A 20261-nucleotide genomic window follows, 5' to 3' on the forward strand; every position below is an offset into this window, starting at 1 on the left:
ATAACCGGTCAACCTCTGGTTCTGGCTCGTGGTGGCCCAACGCCACAGGAGGTTGCTGAGTGGAGGGCGGCTAAAAATAATGGCTGGAATGGAGTGAATGTGCTTTATAGTTCCATTCCATTCATTACTATGCACCCGTCCTCCCCAATTAAGGCGACACCAGCCACCTGTGCCCAATGCCCTATTAAAGGCCCAGTGCAGTCAAAATTGTGATTGACCTGTGTTTTATATTTCCACACTGAGGTTGGAATAATACTGTGAAAATGAGAATGCCCTTTTAGTGTAGTGTAAGAACTGTTTGACCAGGTAAATTAGTTGATAGACCAATAAGAGTTGTCTGCCAATAACAGCTAGTTTTCAATTTTCCCCTCCCACTCAGACCACTCCCAGCAGAATTATTGCTTGAGGAATTGCTCTAAGTTGCTATTTGTTTATTTTTGACCATTTTCATTCCAAACATTCACAGTAAGGTACCTAATTGTTACCCAGAAATTATTTGAGAGATAAAAAAAAAGGCTGCATTGGGCCTTTAAAACACTTTATGTTGGTGTTTCCTTTATCTTGGCATTTACCTGAATGTAAGTGATTGAATGTTGATAAACACCCTGAAACATTTAAAGAAATTAACCCCATAAATGATCAGCAAAACACTGCAGTTCTTATTATGTACACCATCATATTGTTAAGCAATCCTCCCCTCCCAAAATGAAAAGAGAAAATTGGTTCCGGTTGTCAAAATATAATTCTTTATTTCATCACAGGATTTGATGTAACAGTTTCTTGAACATGGATTTAACTGGTAAAGGCAGATGGTGTTTTCCGGTGTCTGTGTTTATGCTGCTTCCTCCCCTGTTGCCCCATCAAATATTTGAGGTTTGTTGGGATTATTTCTGACCAGCCAATCTGCCAACCAAGTCTTCGGGGGGAAACCCCCCCCCACAAATAACTGAATTAGTTGATTCAGATGAAAAAAAGCAAATGTAACATGTACTAAATGTTCATAGTGCATATTTGAATGCCCACATTTATCATTCCACCCTGATACTTACAAAGGGGTCGACAGGCTTCTGTTTGCAGAGCTCAGTGAGTCCGCTGAGCAGCGTGGGGCTCACAAACCTGCCCAGGTAGTCTTTGGCTGCCTCTCCCATGGGGATGGGCTCGATCACAGCTGGACAAAGAGAGGGAGGGACCGACACACGGGTGTATCAGAGAGGAAATCAAAAGGGTATAACACACACTGAGCAGAGAGGAAACCCCCTCCAACTTCTATTTAACTGTTGTACTGTTTGTGTGTGTGTATGACACTCCATGCACTTTAACTCAGGTTGTCATTGTCAATGTAAGAACTTGTATTAAATGGATAAAATAAAAGTAATCACAGGTGCTGAAGAAAAGTAAATATTCAATGTGTGTGTTTAACTCACAGTTGGGAAACATGAACTTAATCTCTCTCTCGGCTGAGGAGAACGAGTCGCTGCCGTGCACTGCATTCCTCAGGTCAGAGGTGCCGTACTTGGCTCGCAGACTTGGGGAGAGATACAAGATGCACATGTTAGCTTACAGTAGAAGTGCTCAAAGCATACAGGGAACACATACAGTATTGTGTAGTACACATACAGTATTGATCGAGCACATGTACAATCACTCTGTACTGGTATGCATATATGCAGTCGGTAGGCATTAGTAATAATAGTACTGGTATTTGAACTGGATGGACAACATTTTTAAGAGCATTGGACCAGTAACCAAAAGGTTGCTGGTTTGAATCTCAGAGCTGATTAGATGGAAAATCTGTCACTGTGCCCTTGAGCAATGCAGCTACTTGCAGCTCTGACCGATCTGTACAATCCTCTTCCTCCTGACTGACTGACCATTCTGGGTGAGTCTCCCTGGCCTTGGTGCAGTTAACAGGTCCTATGATGGTCTTCCAGTGGGCGATAGCCTGGTCTCTGGCCAGAGCCAGGGCGATGATGGGTCCAGAGCTCATGAAGGCTGTTAGGCTGGGGAAGAACAGCTTCCCATACTGCTCAGCATAGAAGTCACTGCACTGCTCCGGACTCAGCTGCAGCTTCCGTTTCTGTCAAAGAGCAGTTACACAGACCCACATTGTCACATACAGCAATGAATGATAAGTGTACATGGCAGACGTTGACCCTGCATGATCACGACTGGGGATCTACCTAACGCACCACACCCAATAATCCAATCAATCAAGTTCGTTTTGCCCAAGTCCTCCATCTATGCCCTTTGGCTGATTACTTTTTTCTACTCATTTTCAATAGTAACCTCTGCTCTGGCCAGAGGAAGAGTACCCAAGAGAAAGTACACCCTCTTTGTATTTACACATTGATAGTCACACAAACTGCTTGCCAGCTGGATGGTCACTGCATGTCTCAAACAGTTAACACCAACCTGTAAAATTGTGAACCCAGATCGGAGAATGATGTCCTCAATCTCCTCAGCTTGGTGTATAGCATCAGGTTTGATCAACGCCAGAGTTCTCTCCACATAAATCCGAGGAGAATGCATCTGATTCTTTGGAGTTTCATAATCCATAACGTTAGCGCTTGTAAACAATCTTGACAAAATCAAAACATGGATAGGGGACGTTGGAATTAACTTGGAACACTTTGCAATAGCTGGATTTGAATCTGTTAAAAGGTCAAATCAAAACATTGTTTGTCTGAAGCTGACAGTCTGGCTTAGTTGTAGCCCAACCAGCCACAACGCAAGATGGCGCCATTATTCATTTTAAGGTGACAAACGACGTAATAGTAACAGCGTCATCTTGGGCTAGGTTTGGCTCAATGTCAAAACCTGGCAGTCTGATGCTAACGTTAGCTAGCCAATTTAGCTACATACCGTATATTAAATTCTAAATAGGATAAGGACGCTTGGCAAGTTAACAAGCGCTCAAAGCAGAAACATCAGCATGAGGAGAAAAGTTACCCATATTTTTTTACAAAAAAAAACAAAACAACCCTGCTTGATATACAAACCTTTTCAGAGGCAAGTTCATTCACATCAACGTCGTTCGCATTGTTGCTAGGATACCCTTCTACGGGAAAGGATTTGGACAACTTTCACAAGTCCGTGGAGAAACAAAGGCCATGTCTAGACTTGACAGTTCATGCAGTTTAATATTCGGAGTTCTATCATGGAATTCCGAACGCGTCATGCATCTACGCTTAAGTGTCCGGATTCCCTTCTCCCGCGCTATATTCAAAATACCAGTATGTATTCTGCAAACGGCGGAACAGGCTAAATATGCTAAACACAACTGATGGCAGTAGCCAACTAACCCAGCAAGTAGCTCTAAAGAGATAGCAAACTGGTTAGCAAAACTCCAGCCAAACAAAATTGTTTTTCTAAATACTAGCTAGCATGATGCCAGCAAACGAGTTCCTCACAGGTAGGTATTTTCTAACATTATGAACAGGTGCACCTCCGGAAGTGGTCAGCCAGATTTGAACACAGACCACAAAGCGACTTGTGCGTCTAGACCAGTCTTTTCAATGCGATCCTAGAATTCTGATAGCCTAAGTCACATGTAAGTGTAAAGCATAGACATGACCAAAGGCTCAGCATAACTACCATGAATGTGTGGATAGTGACCAATGATTTATACAGCATTTACAGTAAGAAGTTTGACACAATGAGCCAGATGAAGTTACCAATCTTATGAACTATATCCCAGGTTGTCCAAATTTGTTGCAGCCAATACAGAACCAAAACCCAGTTATTACAAAATATAAACATGCCTGCATCAAATTGTACAAACGATTTCAACAAAGTTAATTTAAAACTGTATTTTATTCATCACTGAATCTGTGAAAAGGTCCTTATCGGGTTCCGATGGTAACCTGCCACACTCGGATCAGGTTATCGGTGTAGCCAGCAAACAGGGTCTGTTGAGAGACAAGAAACTATTAAAATGCAAAACTAAAAATATGAAAATTAATCAAGAGTATGTGTTTTTAACCATTCCAAGTGTTAAGGGGCATGAATATGTAGTCGTTCCTGTACCCATCATTATTGCAGGACTTGTCGTCAGAGCCTAAGCTCAGGCAAGAAATGTCACTTTATAATCACAGGGCAAGGCTAAAAAGAAATCCAACTGACACAGCTTTCTAAGAACAGACTGAAGTAACATGGCCCTGTTCTGTGGGACGTGATGCAAATGGACATATTATACCTGTCCGTCAGCAGACCAGGCCAGAGAGGTGCACTGTGGGGGCTCGGCCTTGCTGTTGGTGCTGATCACCTCCTGTCTTAGCTCATCCACAATGATCTTACCCTCCAGATCCTGAAGGGAGGGGAGATTTACATGACAACAGGATTGATGGAGGCATGGGTTTGGACCAACTCCTATTTAAACGACGTGAACATGGTAATCACATTTTCAGATCCGAAAATCCAGATGTTACACAAATGACAGTTAGCAGAGCTCAGAAACAGCCTCTTTATCATCATAGACATAAGATGGCATTGGAATTTCCATCATCGCTCCTTGACAAAGTATGAATAGACAACACCAAACTCTTTCAACCAACACTGTTTATCTATGAATAATCACTTTACCCCTACCTACACGTACAAATTACCTTGACTAACCTGTACTCCCACACATTGACACAGTACCCCTGTACATAGCCTCATTAGTGTTAGTTTATTTAGTAAACATTTTCTTAACCAATAATGCAGTTAAGAATATAGAGTTATGGGCTTGTAAATAAGCATTTCATGCTAAGGTCTATCTATACCTGTTGTATTCGGCACACGTGACAAATACAATTAGATTTGAACAGCACCATCAGTGCTGATGTGTTCTGGGAGTTGGAGTCTTACCCAGATCTTGATGCTTGGGCCTGTGGCGGCGCAGAGCCAGTATCGGTTGGGGCTGAAGCAGAGGGCGTTGATGTTGTCACCACTATCTAGGGTGTACAGGTGCTTGCCCTCATTGAGGTCCCACAGCATGGCCTGACCATCCTATAGGAGGAGAGAATGGGGCTCAGGGTCAAAGGTCTGCCAAATGGAAGGTGCAAATTAAACATGCATGCTAGCTTTAAATGGTAACTGACATGCAATCAAGTATTGAGTCCATGGTCATTCATTGGGGAGACACACCATCAACAAGAGCCCTAAATGACAAATCTCAGTGGACAGGTGTGAATGAACTCTCGAAAGTGCTGGTTGTGTTCAGAAACAGCCTCTTTATCATCATAGTGAAACAGAGAATGAGAATCCATCATTACTTTGAACCCAGCACATTTCTCCCTGCTACTTCTCAATTACTCCAATTCATACCACTGAACGGTGCATCAATTTAACCTGGTCACATTGACCAAGCAAGGGTAGAACTGTTTAAATCTATATTGTAATAGTAAATATTGGTAAAATGCTTTCATCATACCTTTCCACCAGAAGCGCAGAGGGAGCCATCGGGAGAGACAGTCACTGTGTTCAGGTAGCCAGTGTGGCCAATGTGGTTAGTCTTCAGCTTGCAGTTGGCCAGGTTCCACACCTAGAAACAGAAAGGGGTGTGGGAGACCACGTGTCAGGGTACATTAAGGGAAATGTAGTCTAGGTGTTTCAACCATTAAGTGTTACAAACATTGGATGAATGTGCAGTCTAGGTCCAGTACCCATCATCATTGCAGGACTTGTCAGATCCGAGGCTCAGGTGATAAAACTTAACATTGTAGTCATAGGGCAAGAAAGCACTATTTATCCTTAAAGCTTGATTTTACTACATCTACAGCAACCAAACCCCTCCTTAAGTACCTAAAAATCTCAGCTTAGTTCAATAAGGAACGCATCCCACTATCCTAGTGTGTCACAAGTGATGTACACGGTCGTCTGTACCTTGACCATCTTGTCCCAACCACAGGATACAATGATGGGGTTGCTGCTGTTGGGAGAGAAGCGCACGCAGGACACCCACTCAGAGTGACTCTCATCCTGGATGGTGTACTTGCAGACTCCAAGGGTGTTCCACAGCTTGATGGTCTTGTCCCGGGAACCAGACACGATCTGGCGGTTGTCAGCAGAGAAAGCCACACTCAGGACGTCCTTGGTGTGACCCACAAAGCGGCGGGTGGTGGTACCACTGGAAGGTAGAGGACAGTTGTGTAAAGGCCCATGCTACAGATGACTAATAACTAATGGTGTTGTTCAGGTCAACACTAGAGAAACCTAGGCAGCACATTACATACATACATACATATATAGCCATGTCTAATCTTTCACAGGTAAGAGCAGGTTGCGTTCAGAAACAGCCTCTTTATCATCACAGAGATACAGTTGGCATTGGAAGTTTCATCACCACGTTGGAACCAGCATTTTGACTCTCCGTCTACCTACAGAGGGTTTTGTTCCAACTCCGCAGTGACAAATTATAAACTAATCCTGGTCTATAGTTTAGACCAAAATCATTTGAATCAGCGGTTAAACAGCAACTAGAACTTCTGCCTGCACACAATGTAGCCCTCAGGGACATGAATGACCCATGTGTAGTTCAGGGAAAACCCTAAATGAAGTTGAACCATCACCCCACCTGTCTCTAGACTTACGTGGTGAGGTCCCACAGACGGAGGGTTCCATCCCAGGACCCAGACAGAGCGAACTGTCCGTCCGAGGAGATGACAACGTCACTCACAAAGTGAGAGTGTCCCTTTAGGGCGCGTTGGGGGATGCCATAGTTGGTCTCATCACGGGTCAACTTCCACATGATGATAGACTTGTCTGGAAAAAATAAATAATGCTGATTAAATATTTAAATTCGTTAAACGGGAGCGAATACAGTTGAACAGGGGTTAGTGTCTTTAGAGGTAGTGTTGTTATTTTCAAAACTATAGGTAGGCCTAACTAGTTGGCTAACGTAACAGGATGTTGACAGAAGCAGCAAGCGCATAACCATTTAAATTGTACTACTAGGTAACGTTAGCCATGTATGAAAAGCTAGCTAAGTAGATACCTAGCCAGCCGACTACCGGTATGTTGCCTTCACTGACAGCCACGTAAATTCATGCAAGTTTCAATCAGGAACATGTCGTCGGTTTCTATGTTAGTTACAATTAGATTAGCAGGTCTAGAAACGCAGGTTTCATAAAATGGTCTCCTGAACATTTTTGCCACTTGGCGGTGCACGTGGATGTCAGCAAAGTTGACGTTTGCTGCCAAGGGCTAGCTAGCTAGTAGTCGGACGGAAAACTTAGTTGGAGAGCAGTTTTTCCACAAGCCATCATGTTTTTGAAGCCCAACTTGCTTAGTACAAGGTGCCGCCTATATTGATCTCACTTTATATGACTCAGACTGTTCAAGCAGTCGCGACTACACATCAATTTAAACAACCCAAGGCTAACATGCTAGGTGTTAGCCATATTGTCGTCCATCGTAGCGGACGGAGAAGCGCTTACCTCGGGATGCAGACAGAATCATATCAGGAAACTGAGGGGTAGTGGCGATCTGGGTGACCCAACCATTATGCCCCTTTAGGGTCCCCCTTACTGTCATCTGCTCGGTCATTTTGGCGACGTTTTAGTGTGCCTTTTTTAAGGATGGATTTAGATTAGTTTGAGGGCTAGGTTTCCCTAGATCCTCTCACATTTAGGCACAGAGAAAGAGGAAGTTCTGACCCGGATGCAGAACATTTGAGGGGTCGATCGCGCGCAGAGTACACTGGGAGAACAGTTCCAACCCCTTCCTGCCCGTGTGCTGATTTGAGTTTTTACCTGGATTGTACTGTTCATGTGAAACAGTAGTATAATAATATTATTTGCAAGGTTGAAGAGACCATTACAAAGCTATAATTTAAAGCATATAGTCAATGTTTTTACATATCAAATCACATGAAATGTATGCATTTATCCTTTTTTTTATAACACATAATTTGAATAGGTAGAAATCATTGAAAGTAGCAATCTTGATATGGATGGTGATAATCCCAAAAAGTGATCCCAAAAATGTATTACAGTTACATAAATGTAAAGGCTGTAAAGGTGTGACATGAAATAGGCAATTAGCAACTATCAGGGCTCAACAGTGAGACAATTTTACTTGTGTATGCCAAAAATATTTTGCTAAGCGACCTGGTATTTTAATTTAGGAGCACCAGTGTGCCTAGAAACTTAAAAGATTATTTAATACCTCAAATAGTTGTCAATGTGCTCCTAAATTTCCTTGTGTGTGCCTACATTTTTCAATTTAGGCGGACATACTCCTCCTTTTAAAAAAGGTCATGTTAGAGTCATGGTTATTAGTAGGCCTAATGATTGCAGTTAGAATGTGTTATGGTCCTCTGCTCTAAATAATGTAGTAGTCCTATAATTTCCTAATGCAAAATATATATTCCTCCTAATTATAAACATATATAGCCTACTTTTATAGCAAAAGGAGAGTAACTGAACTGATCAATGTGGAGACAGTCAGCCTTTGTGAGATTATAAAATAACTTTTAGTTCTGAGATTTCATTGGAATATAATTGCAGAAAATGGTTTAGAACAAATGACCAGAAGATGTTCAAGAAGGTAACAGTATATTTTACAGTTTATTTCAGTCTACATGTTGAGTTGACCAGATTTGGAATAATAAAGAGACAACGATAGCGGTGACAAAATAGCTAAATTATTTTACGACCAAATACACAACCAAATTAACAAACTCTAATTCATCTAATTATTTTTATGAAACACGCCAAACTGTCCTCAGACATTGTGTCAATAATGGATGGCAAATATTCCTTAAAAAAATAAAAACTGATGATATCTGCCAAAGAAATAAACACATGTAATATTGCAGAGAAACATCAGTTTGTTAAAGGGCAATTCCACCACATTTCAACCTTATTCATTATCTCCAGTACCATATCAGTGTCTACATATGTGAAAACAGTGTGTTTCTATGATATGTGGTTACAAAGACTCCCTGGAGTCAAAATCCATCTGTTTAAGCTAGATATATCTTTTTTTTTTACTCTTAAGGATTAAAAGATGAGAAGAAAGGTGCTTTAAAGAAGAAAGGTGAAAGAAGAAAGGTGAGAAGAAAGGTGCTTAAAAGAAGAAAGGTGAAAGAAGAAAGATGAGAAGAAAGGTGCTCTGTGATATCCCGGGGTAGGATTAAAAGTTAAAAAAATATGTGATTTTCAAAACCTGCAATGAATTCGTAGCCCGAGAGGGTATTTTCTTGCTCCCTACACCGCAGCGAATCTCATAGTGTTTGAATATCATTGTTTTTAAAATGTGTCATCGGGTAGAAAGTTTTTGCTTTATATTTTTTTCTACAAAACGTAGAAATGCGCTGTTTTCACATATGTAGACACTGGCATTGTGCTGGAGATAATGAACATTAGTTTGAAAAGCGCTGGAATTGCACTTTAAGGAAGGCACATTGCTGCATACATTATGTCCAATACTAAATTACCTTTATGGAAGGCACGTTGCTGCATACAGTAGGTCCAATACTAAATTACCTTTATGGTAGGCACGTTGCTGCATACAGTATGTCCAATACTAAATTATCTTTATGGAAGGCACATTGCTGCATACATTATGTCCAATACTAAATTACCTTTATGGTAGGCACGTTGCTGCATACAGTATGTCCAATACTAAATTACCTTTATGGTAGGCACGTTGCTGCATACAGTATGTCCAATATTAAATTACCTTTAAGGTAGGCACATTGCTGCATACAGTATGTCCAATACTAAATTACCTTTAAGGTAGGCACGTTGCTGCATACAATATGTCCAATACTAAATTACCTTTAAGGTAGGCATATTGCTGCATACAGTAGGTCCAATACTAAATTACCTTTAATGTAGGCACATTGCTGCATACAGTATGTCCAATACTAAATTACCTTTAAAGTAGGCACATTGCTGCATACATTATGTCCAATACTAAATGAGAATGAAAAAGGAAACAAATATGATTGATCACCACATCCCAGTTGGAAATAACACATTGTGAATGAAAATTCTGAAACTTGTGCATTAGTAAAGTACAATATAATGAAATAATTGCTTATTAACTTCCATAGTCATACATTTCATAGCATAAATGTAGTATAATGAAACTCACAAGTTATAAGCTCCTTATATCAGTCATGTGCTGTTGACATTGAAATGGTGTGTGTGTGTGTGTGTGTGTGTGTGTGTGTGTGTGTGTGTGCGTGTGTGTGTGTGTGTGTGTGTGTGTGTAGGGTTGATAAAGAACCATACAAGAAGACTAAACACAGAGTGATCGAGCACCAAGAAGATAGATCTCCAAAAGACATCCCATAAAGTTAGAAAGAAAAATGTAAATCAGAATAAAACTGTCAAATGAAAAGAGATCAATATCTGTCTTTCATGATGTGATAATGTATAAAAAAAACAAGTAGGTATAGTTAAACCAACCAACAATGACTACATTTTTGTCAAGGTGTGCCAATGTGTACCAATTAATACAACTATTGTTAAATCAATGACTTTGGGTACATTATTGTACTTCAGTCCGAATGTACTAAACTCATTGGCTAAGAAAAACAAACAAACAAACAATAACATTTTATGTCAGCAGCAAGAATCCATACTGTTGTTCAGAAAACAGTATTTCATCTAAGGTTAAGTGATAATCCTTCAATATACTTCAAAACTGTACTGTCAACACTGTCAGAAAATACTGAAGTGATATTTCTAATTGACTTATGTCTGATAAAAGCCAAATTAATCACAAAATGACTTCATATTCAAACCGTTTGTTCAACTTCATTGATGGAATACTGCATATTTGGGAATACTGCAAATTGCTCCAGTTCTGAATTTGAATTTAACACAATGAACTCAGTATATTATACAAACACGTCCATGCACAGGAATGCAAATGTAACTCAACTAGAATAAAAGAAAACATCACACTTGTTATCACTGCCAGTAAGCCACACGTAAATGGAAAGACTGTTAGAGACTTAAAGATTTTTCTTCGCAAACGACATACCTCAGTAACTTATTGCCTTAGTGTGCTGGTATGGGAGAGGTTTTCATGATGCTGTATATTGCTGTGACTTGTGTTGATCATGCATTTTATTAAATGTCAACACAAAATAAAAGATGTCATAAATACACTTTCATCATATCCACATAATTGTATTACTACTACCACTACTATTATTATTATTATTATTATTATTATGTGACATCATATGGTAAATCCTTGCCTCTTTAGCCCAGAATCAACAGTGAGTGTGATGAAAACCACAACTACAATTTATGGGTGAGATCACTTCAAGTGAAAGTGGTAATGCAGTGTTCTGTGTCGCCCTCTCCTGGTGTGTTTCCATTACACAGGATCTCAGTATTCCGAATGGAACTGAATGGCACAGAACCGTTCCGTCACTCTCTAGAGGTTGTCTGTCCTTTGTGCCCTCATGTCTGTCTGTCTCTCCCGCGTCTTCCCTCTGTCCTCCAGACCTGCTCTCCCCTCAGGGCTGAGAGAGAGTGAGACATTTGCGTTTGAGCTTCTGTCTCCTCCTTTCAAAAACAGAGAGAGGAGAAGAGAGCACTGACTACACTCCTCTGTCTATCACACCAGGAGGCCTGTCCATCCATGGGATCGAGCAGGGTGGAGCAAGCACACACCCCCAGGCAGCAACAGGGCCAGGCAGCAACAGGGCCAGGCAGCAACAGGGCAGACGATACTCCATTAGTAAGGCAGTCATTACCCACTCTCCCTATTCATCAACCCTCCAGCAACACGTGTGTCTGTCCGTCCATCCGCCCATCAGTCTGTCTGTCTGTTAGGTTAGGAGTCTGTTTGCTCCTATATTTCTCGAACCCGATGTTGCTCCAAGATGGCTGTGTTCCATTTACTACATTTTACTTCACATCTAAAGTCTAGGTGTACAAAAAATATCTGTATCGATAGATATATCCAGTCTGGTTAATATTGTTGACTCAAAATAACGTCCATGATAAAAAAAAAGCTCAATATATTATATAAAACGTTTCCATAAAAAGGCAAAAAATAACAAAAAAGCAATGTACTATTCAGTTGCAATATATACCATATCAATATGTACAGTGGCCACGCTTGATGTTAGTCATCACTGCAAGAGAAGGAAAGCAGGGATTATAGTGGGGGTCAAGGTCAAGAGGTCACAGATCAAAAACAACACAAAGGTTACTAACGTTAGCAAAGTCACTAGGGCTCTATAATACATGCTTTGTACTTACTCCTAATCATACTCATAAGAGGATTATTATATAACATACGTGTTATAATCATACCCCAATCATATTTATTTATTGGGTTTAATACATGCTAATTGGTACAGTAAAATAATCTGAATTGGGGGATGATCATTGCATTGTTCACTGTTTATCTTGAAATTCTGGTTTGATTTACAATGTTCTCTCATCATATTGCATGTGGTTGCAAATGAATGTACTACATATTACTCAGGCAGGTATTAATGAATGTACTGCATATTACTCAGGCAGGTATTAATGAATGTACTGCATACTACTCAGGCAGGTATTAATGAATGTACTGCATACTACTCAGGCAGGTATTAATGAATGTACTGCATACTACTCAGGCAGGTATTCATGAATGTACTGCATACTACTCAGGCAGGTATTAATGAATGTACTACATACTACTCAGGCATGTATTAATGAAAGTGCTACATACTACTCAGGCAGGTATTAATGAATATACTACATATTACTCAGGCAGGTATTAATGAATATACTACATATTACTCAGGCAGGTATTAATGAATGTACTACATACTACTCAGGCAGGTATTAATGCATATACTACATATTACTCAGGCATGTATTCATGAATATACTACATACTAGTCAGGCAGGTATTAATGAATGTACTACATACTACTCAGGCATGTATTAATGAATGTACTGCATACTACTCAGGCAGGTATTAATGAATGTACTACATACTACTCAGGCAGGTATTAATGAATGTACTGCATATTACTCAGGCAGGTATTAAGCCACACTGGACATTCAAATCCCCACTCACCTTGTGCCAACATCCTGGTATGGGCAGTCCATCTTGCCCCTAGTGGTAACAGAACAAGGGAGGGGTGGTTAGTGGTGCAGTTTCATGTCATGTGGGGTGAAAACACCAAAGAACTTTACCATACCACATGCAGTCAGCACACTGACAACCACATCCAGACCACAACACAACTCTGCATAATTTTCATAATAAAACATGCTGATTTTAAGATTCCTGTGACAATCCAGCCTGCTGATGTTAGGAGATGACAGATTTCAGAGAGAAAACACACATGGAACAACAGGCTAAGGGAACCAGTGCATGGGATAGAGTGACGGAACAAGCAGACACAAAAAGGTGAAAGGAGGTAGAAAGGTGGGAACAGGGAAAGATACTCTACCAAAGGACAGGGGGGCTCAGGGCCAGAAGGAGGAAGAGGAGGAGGGGTGGACTGTACCCCTTCATCAGAAAGTCCTTTAGTCCCATTAGAACCCTGTCAGCAAGAGCCAACCCACTGTTACACATACTCTGAACATACATCCCTCCCAGAGACAGACAAAAACATCCATTGGAAATCATAGAAATAGAGATGAAAAAAACACAAAGTGGTTACATAGTTTATCCAGTCTGGCTCAAATGTCCATACGGTCATGGATGAAAGGTGAAGGTTGACATACCACAGGACAGGGCTGGTCCAGTCCAGGAGGACCCTGCTCCCCCTTCCCGCCCTTCAGACCTCTCTTCCCCATCGTCCCCCGGTCACCCTGCAGAGAGAGAGAAAGAGCGAGAGAGATAGACTCAGTGAGCATAGCCTTGCTATTGAGAGATGCCGCCGTAGGCAGACCTGGCTCTTAAGAGAAGATGGGCTATGTGCACACTGCCGAAGTAATTGGTAATTTGGTAAACTATATTTTCAGAGTAGATTCCCCAACACAGAGTATTCCCCGTAGGCCTAAAACACCCAATATAACTGATCACAATCATCAAACAAGAAGATTAGATGAATCAGGTTCAAATCCTGGGCCAAGCTGGTATAGTGTAGGTTCAATGACGATATACACTGAGTGTACAAAACATTTCAAGAACACCTGCTCTTTCCATGACATAGACTGACCAGGTGAATCCAGGTGAAACCTTTGATCCCTTATTGATTTCACCTGTTAAATCCACTTTAAATCAGTGTAGATGAAGAGGAGTAGACAGGTTAAAGATTTATAAGCCTTGAGACTGTTGAGATATTGATTATGCATGTGTGCCATTCAGAGGGTGAATGGGCAGGACAATATTGAATTGCCTTTGATCGGGGTATGGTAGTAGATGCCAGTTGCACCAGTTTGGGTTAAGAACTGCAACACTTCTGGGTTTTTTAAACTCAAAGGTTTCCTGACCCCTCCTGTCTCAGCCTCCAGTATCTATGCTGCAGTAGTTTATGTGTCGGGGGGCTAGGGTCAGTTTGTTATATCTGGAGTACTTCTCCTGTCCTATTCGGTGTCCTGTGTGAATTTAAGTGTGCTCTCTCTAATTCTCTCTTTCTCTCTTTCTTTCTCTCTCTCGGAGGACCTGAGCCCTAGGACCATGCCTCAGGACTACCTGACATGATGACTCCTTGCTGTCCCCAGTCCACTTGGCCGTGCTGCTGCTCCAGTTTCAACTGTTCTGCCTTATTATTATTGGACCATGCTGGTCATTTATGAACATTTGAACATCTTGGCCATGTTCTGTTATAATCTCCACCCGGCACAGCCAGAAGAGGACTGGCCACCCCACATAGCCTGGTTCCTCTCTAGGTTTCTTCCTAGGTTTTGGCCTTTCTAGGGAGTTTTTCCTAGCCACCGTGCTTCTACACCTGCATTGCTTGCTGTTTGGGGTTTTAGGCTGGGTTTCTGTACAGCACTTTGAGATATCAGTTGATGTACGAAGGGCTATATAAATACATTTGATTTGATTTGATCTGTGTGTATCAAGAATGGTCCACCACCCAAAGACATCCAGTCAACTTGATACAACTGTGGGAAGCATTGGAGTCAACATGGGCCAGCATCCCTGTGGAACACTTTCAACACCTGGTAGAGTCCATGCTCCGACGAATTGAGGCTGTTCTGAGGGCAAAAGGGGGTTGCAACTCAATATTAGGAAGGTGTTCTTAATGTTTTGTACACTCAGTGTATTGTAGACCAGTTGTGTTGATTAAGTATTTACTACATGTAACACATATTGATGGAACATTTAGTAAGCCAACAGTTGTTCATGCTTTAGTATCCCCATCAATGTCATTGTGGACAAAAAGTAGGCCACCATTTTTGTCAGGACTTACTGGGATTTTGAGGTTGAGAACTCTGGACTATGCATAATGCAGCATCGTAATGCCATTGCCATGACAACATAGCTAACAATCCAGATGTTGCAGGAATGAATTCCGTTTCTCATTGACAACATACAAAATGAGAAGGTGGAGATACAGTAAAGGAGAGAAAGTTGCAGAAAGGAGTAGACACTCCACATAGACAGACAGACACTTCACATAGACAGACTGACACTACACATAGACAGACAGACACTCCACATAGACAGACAGACACTCCACATAGACAGACATATACTCCACATAGACAGACAGACACTCCACATAGACAGACAGACACTCCACATAGACAGACATACACTCCACATAGACAGACAGACACTCCACATAGACAGACACTCCACATAGACAGACAGACACTCCACATAGACAGACAGACACTCCACATAGACAGACATATACTCCACATAGACAGACAGACACTCCACATAGACAGACAGACACTCCACATAGACAGACAGACACTCCACATAGACAGACATATACTCCACATAGACAGACAGACACTCCACATAGACAGACAGACACTCCACATAGACAGACAGACAGACACTCCGCATAGACAGACAGACAGACAGACACTCCACATAGACAGACAGACACTCCACATAGACAGACATACACTCCACATAGACAGACATACACTCCACATAGACATACAGACAGACACTCCACATAGACAGACAGACACTCCACATAGACAGACAGACACTCCACATAGACAGTATATTAAAATTACCTCAACACTCAGAATGTTCTTTAAGCAGTCTGTTGACCAGGAGAGACTGAGATCCACGCATAGCAATATATTACTTACTATATGCAGTAAAGTTAACTCTATGGCCACAGTCACTGTATTCACTAGCATTAGCTTGAATGCATAGCCAGACACTATTCTAAAACATTAGCATTGAGACTTCTGAATGGACCCCAGGTCTTGTTTGGATGCATAAGCCACCTCAAAGCAGTGATGTTGTTATAGAAACAACTACTGTTTCTTCCACTTTCAGATTCCCAGATGCCACAAATGAGTCGGTCTGAGTGAGGAAACAGCCCCCTATACCCCATACTATACACCCTTCCTATAAAAATAGTCCCCTATACCCCATACTATACACCCCTCCTATAAAAACAGTCCCCTATACCCCATACTATACACCCTCCTATAAACAGCCCCCTATACCCCATACTATACACCCTTCCTATAAAAACAGTCCCCTATACCCCAGACTATACACCCCTCCTATAAAAACAGCCACCTATACCCCATACTATACACAAATCCTATAAACAGCCCCCTATACCCCATACTATACACCCGTCCTATAAAACCAGCCCCCTATACCCCATACTATACACCCCTCCTATAAAACCAGCCCCCTATACCCCATACTATACACCTCCTATAAACAGCCCCCTATACCCCATACTATACACCTCCTATAAAAACAGACCCCTATACCCCATACTATACAACCCTGTCATGGCGTTGGCCTGTGGGGTAGGTTTATGACAGTCATAAATACCTCTTACCCCATTTTTCCTCTCTCTACCCTACTCAGGTTACATTTCCAAAACCCTTGGTTAACATAGAGATTCTGGGAACATCAGAAGGTGGGGGGAAATGAACTATATTCTGGTAATCTGACCAATTGAACATATGCGGTGGTACTTAATGAATATGATGTCAGTTCGGTTGTCATCTGAGACATTGTCATCAATGATGTCACGTTCTGACCATAGTTCTTTTGTGTTTTCCTTGTTTTAGTGTTGGTCAGGACGTGAGTTGGGTGGGCATTCTATGTTGTGTGTCTGGTTTGTCTATTTCTATGTTTGGCCTGATATGGTTCTCAATCAGAGGCAGGTGTTAGTCATTTGTCTCTGATTGGGAACCATATTTAGGTAGCCTGTTTTGTGTTGGGTTTTGTGGGTGGTTGTTTCCTGTCTTTGTGTTTTATGCACCAGTTAGGACTGTTACGGTTTTCACGTTTATTGTTTTGTAGTTTGTTCATGTTTGAGTTTTCTTATTAAAGAACCATGAACTATAACCACGCTACGTTTTGGTCCGCCTCTCCTTCCCAGGAAGAAAGCCGTTACAAATGATAAGATGACATAAACTCTACAGTGGAAAGTCTACACATCAGAGTTATCGGATTCACATGGAATTGTTGTTAAATTTAAATGTTTGAAGATGAAATTATTCGTGATGGGATGAAATGTGATTTTAGCTTCTAAAATGTGAGATTTGGGTTTTCATAAGACAGGGCTCTGCTCAATCAGTGGCCCGCCCCTGTGAAGGGACATGGGCTATAAAACACGCCCTCCTCTCCCTTCCTATATAAGCCCTTGATGTTGACGACAATCTGTTCCGAGGACTTGAGGACGACGGTCCTATGTCAGAATGGTTCAGATAATAACTACCGAATGAAGCCAACATCAGCGTGAGCTTTGGTTGCGAATGGTATGAACTTTGAACTCTTATTCACTACAGAAATGATACCTCCTAGCCGTTGAGTTAGCAACAGCAGATGCAAACGAGGGTTAGGTATCCCGTCTATCACCCAATGACGTTACTACAACGTATCCAATTGACAAACAGACATTCTTCAAAGGACTCGGTTGTGAAACACGGCCTTCCATCTACCACGATCCTACCGAAGCACAGCTCAGAGTAAATATTTATTGCATTTTCCTTTTCCAAATGGGCGGTAATTTAGAATGCATAAGATACTGTATTTACGATAGCACAGCTTCTTCCCTTTGTTCCTCAGTCTTCCCGCTCTTTCACTCAAACCCAGCCCCTTTTCTTTTGTGTAACCAGCTGTCATATATGTTCCGCCCGCTAGGGACGTTTTCCTTTATGACGTAATTTGTAATCAAGTTATGATTTAATTATGTGTATGTGAAATTCTGTGTGATTAGTTAGGTATTTAGTAAATAAATGATTAAACCCAATTTTGTATTGCTGGTTCAACTTGTTAGCCAGGGTTTGTGCAGAGTTTACAACTTTCAGATGAGACTGAATTAAGATGGCGATTAATATTGACTGCTATTGATGTAAAATATTACTAGGTCTTTAAAAGTTTATTCGGAAGATAACAGCTCTATAAATATTATTTTGTGGTGCCCGACTCTCTAGTTAATTACATTTACATGATTAGCTCAATCAGGTAATATTCATTACGGAGAAATTATTTTATAGAATAGCATGTCATATCACTTAATCCGGCATAGCCAAAGACACGACACCCCTCCTATAAAACAGACCCCTATATCACACCCCTATACCACACCCCTAGACTTAAAATACTAGTGAGGGAAAATGGGATTTGAAACACTCATGCAGGCATCATGACGACGATGAGACAGCCTACAGGAAGGAGGTCAGAGACCTGGCAAGTGGTTCTTGGACAACAACCTCTCCCTCAACGTCAGCAAGACAAAGGAGCTGATCATGGACTACAGGAAATGGAGGGCCGAACACGGCCCCATTCACATCAATGGAGCCAAAGTGGAGCAGGTCGAGAGCTTCAAGTTCCTTAGTGTCCACATCACTAAGGACCTATCATGGTCCACACACATCGACACAGTCGTGAAGGGGGCACGACAATGCCTCTTCCCCCTCAGGAGGCTGAAAAGATTTGATATGGACCCTCAGATCCTCAAAAAGTTATACATCTGCATTATTGAGAGCATCTTGATTGACTGCATCACCGCTTGGTATGGAAACTGCTTGGCATCTGACCTGCAAGGCGGTACAGATCCAGGACCTCTATACCAGACAGTGTCAGAGGAAAGTCCTAAAAATGACTCCAGCCACCCAAGTCATAGTCTGTTCTCTCTGCTACCGCACTGCAAGCAGTCCAGTGCGCCCAGTCTGGAACCAAAAGGCTCCTAGACAGCTTCTATCCCCAAGTCATAGACTGTTCTCTCTGCAACCGCACTGCAAGCGGTCCCGGTGCGCCCAGTCTGGAACCAAAAGGCTCCTAAACAGCTTCTACCCCCAAGTCATAGACTGTTCTCTCTGCTACCGCACTGCAAGCGGTCCCGGTGCGCCCAGTCTGGAACCACAAGGCTCCTAAACAGCTTCTACCCCCAAGTCATAGACTGTTCTCTCTGCTACCGCACTGCAAGCGGTCCCGGTGCGCCCAGTCTGGAACCAAAAGGCTCCTAAACAGCTTCTACCCCCAAGTCATAGACTGTTATCTCTGCTACAGCACTGCAAGCGGTCCCGGTGCGCCCAGTCTGGAACCACAAGGCTCCTAAACAGCTTCTATCCCCAAGTCATAGACTGTTATCTCTGCTACAGCACTGCAAGCGGTCCCGGTGCGCCCAGTCTGGAACCAAAAGGCTCCTAAACAGCTTCTACCCCCAAGTCATAGACTGTTATCTCTGCTACAGCACTGCAAGCGGTCCCGGTGCGCCCAGTCTGGAACCAAAAGGCTCCTAAACAGCTTCTACCCCCAAGTCATAGACTGTTCTCTCTGCTACCGCACTGCAAGCGGTCCCGGTGCGCCCAGTCTGGAACCAAAAGGCTCCTAAACAGCTTCTACCCCCAAGTCAATAGCTAATCAAACGGCTGTCCGGACTATTTGCATTGACCCCCTTTTTTACACACTCACTGGATCCCACTACACACACACAAAATACACTCCAACACACACACACACACACACACACACACACACACACACACACACACACACAGGCATATTGACTCCGCATACACACACCCTCAAATATACACAATTTCACTCTTTACATATGCTGCTGCTACTCTGTTTATTATATATCCTGACTGCCTAGTCACTTTTACCCCAACCCACATGTACATACTGTACTACCTCAATTACCTCAACTACCTCGTACCCCTGCACATTGACTCAGTACT

At 42.0% G+C, this 20261-nt stretch overlaps 3 protein-coding genes across 6 annotated transcripts in view; all 3 read right to left on the reverse strand.

Annotated features, from left to right (window-relative positions):
• Positions 1-723: 723 nt before the first annotated feature.
• Positions 724-3496, reverse strand: nme5 (NME/NM23 family member 5). 4 transcript variants are annotated; one of them, XM_021583626.3, is made up of 6 exons: positions 3000-3496; positions 2413-2578; positions 1872-2077; positions 1425-1525; positions 1050-1168; positions 724-916 (listed from the first exon to the last, which is right to left on the reverse strand). In XM_021583626.3, exons 1-6 carry the CDS (start codon positions 3017-3019, stop codon positions 833-835), a joined length of 696 nt encoding a protein of 231 aa, XP_021439301.1. In that variant the 5' UTR covers positions 3020-3496; the 3' UTR covers positions 724-832. The 4 variants fall into 4 exon arrangements, with proteins under 4 accessions (XP_021439301.1, XP_021439300.1, XP_021439303.1 ...); XM_021583625.3 differs by having other exon boundaries at positions 724-946; positions 3000-3213; XM_021583628.3 differs by having other exon boundaries at positions 2413-2535; positions 3000-3198.
• A 298-nt stretch (positions 3497-3794) lies between these two features.
• Positions 3795-7615, reverse strand: rack1 (receptor for activated C kinase 1). Its single transcript, XM_021583623.3, has 7 exons — positions 7419-7615; positions 6573-6744; positions 5866-6109; positions 5414-5524; positions 4849-4989; positions 4196-4306; positions 3795-3908 (listed from the first exon to the last, which is right to left on the reverse strand). The coding sequence occupies exons 1-7, from the start codon at positions 7525-7527 to the stop codon at positions 3843-3845; spliced, it is 954 nt and encodes a 317-aa protein (XP_021439298.1). The 5' UTR covers positions 7528-7615; the 3' UTR covers positions 3795-3842.
• Positions 7616-8533: 918 nt separating this feature from the next.
• LOC110504808 (uncharacterized) overlaps positions 8534-20261 on the reverse strand; it is a 246615-nt gene continuing 234887 nt past the window's right edge. Inside the window, exons 28-30 of the mRNA XM_090219451.1 lie at positions 13686-13772; positions 13030-13068; positions 8534-12088 (exon numbers count right to left, since the gene is read on the reverse strand). Of these exons, the coding sequence (XP_090075577.1) occupies positions 12086-12088; positions 13030-13068; positions 13686-13772 (129 nt within the window). The 3' untranslated portion in view covers positions 8534-12085. The remainder of the gene's footprint in view (positions 12089-13029; positions 13069-13685; positions 13773-20261) is intronic.

This window comes from Oncorhynchus mykiss, chromosome 25 (assembly GCF_057628025.1).
Source record: "Oncorhynchus mykiss isolate SJ-2025 chromosome 25, ASM5762802v1, whole genome shotgun sequence".
In the NCBI taxonomy this organism is placed as follows: Eukaryota; Metazoa; Chordata; class Actinopteri; order Salmoniformes; family Salmonidae; genus Oncorhynchus; species Oncorhynchus mykiss.

What these genes read in the sequence shown, in the direction of transcription:
- rack1 (XM_021583623.3), bottom strand. Translation starts at nt 7,527, where the DNA reads ATGACCGAGCAGATGACAGTAAGGGGGACCCTAAAGGGGCATAATGGT. An exon ending in GCCCAAGCATCAAGATCTGG is followed by an intron (nt 4,307 to 4,848) that starts GTAAGACTCCAA and finishes CCCTCCCTTCAG; the next exon opens with GATCTGGAGGGTAAGATCAT. An exon ending in CCTGGTCTGCTGACGGACAG is followed by an intron (nt 3,909 to 4,195) that starts GTATAATATGTC and finishes GTCTCTCAACAG; the next exon opens with ACCCTGTTTGCTGGCTACAC.
- nme5 (XM_021583625.3), bottom strand. Translation starts at nt 3,019, where the DNA reads ATGAACTTGCCTCTGAAAAG. An exon ending in AGGGAGACTCACCCAGAATG is followed by an intron (nt 1,526 to 1,871) that starts GTCAGTCAGTCA and finishes TCTCTCCCCAAG; the next exon opens with TCTGCGAGCCAAGTACGGCA. An exon ending in AGAAGCCTGTCGACCCCTTT is followed by an intron (nt 947 to 1,049) that starts GTAAGTATCAGG and finishes CAACTAATTCAG; the next exon opens with TTATTTGTGGGGGGGGGTTT.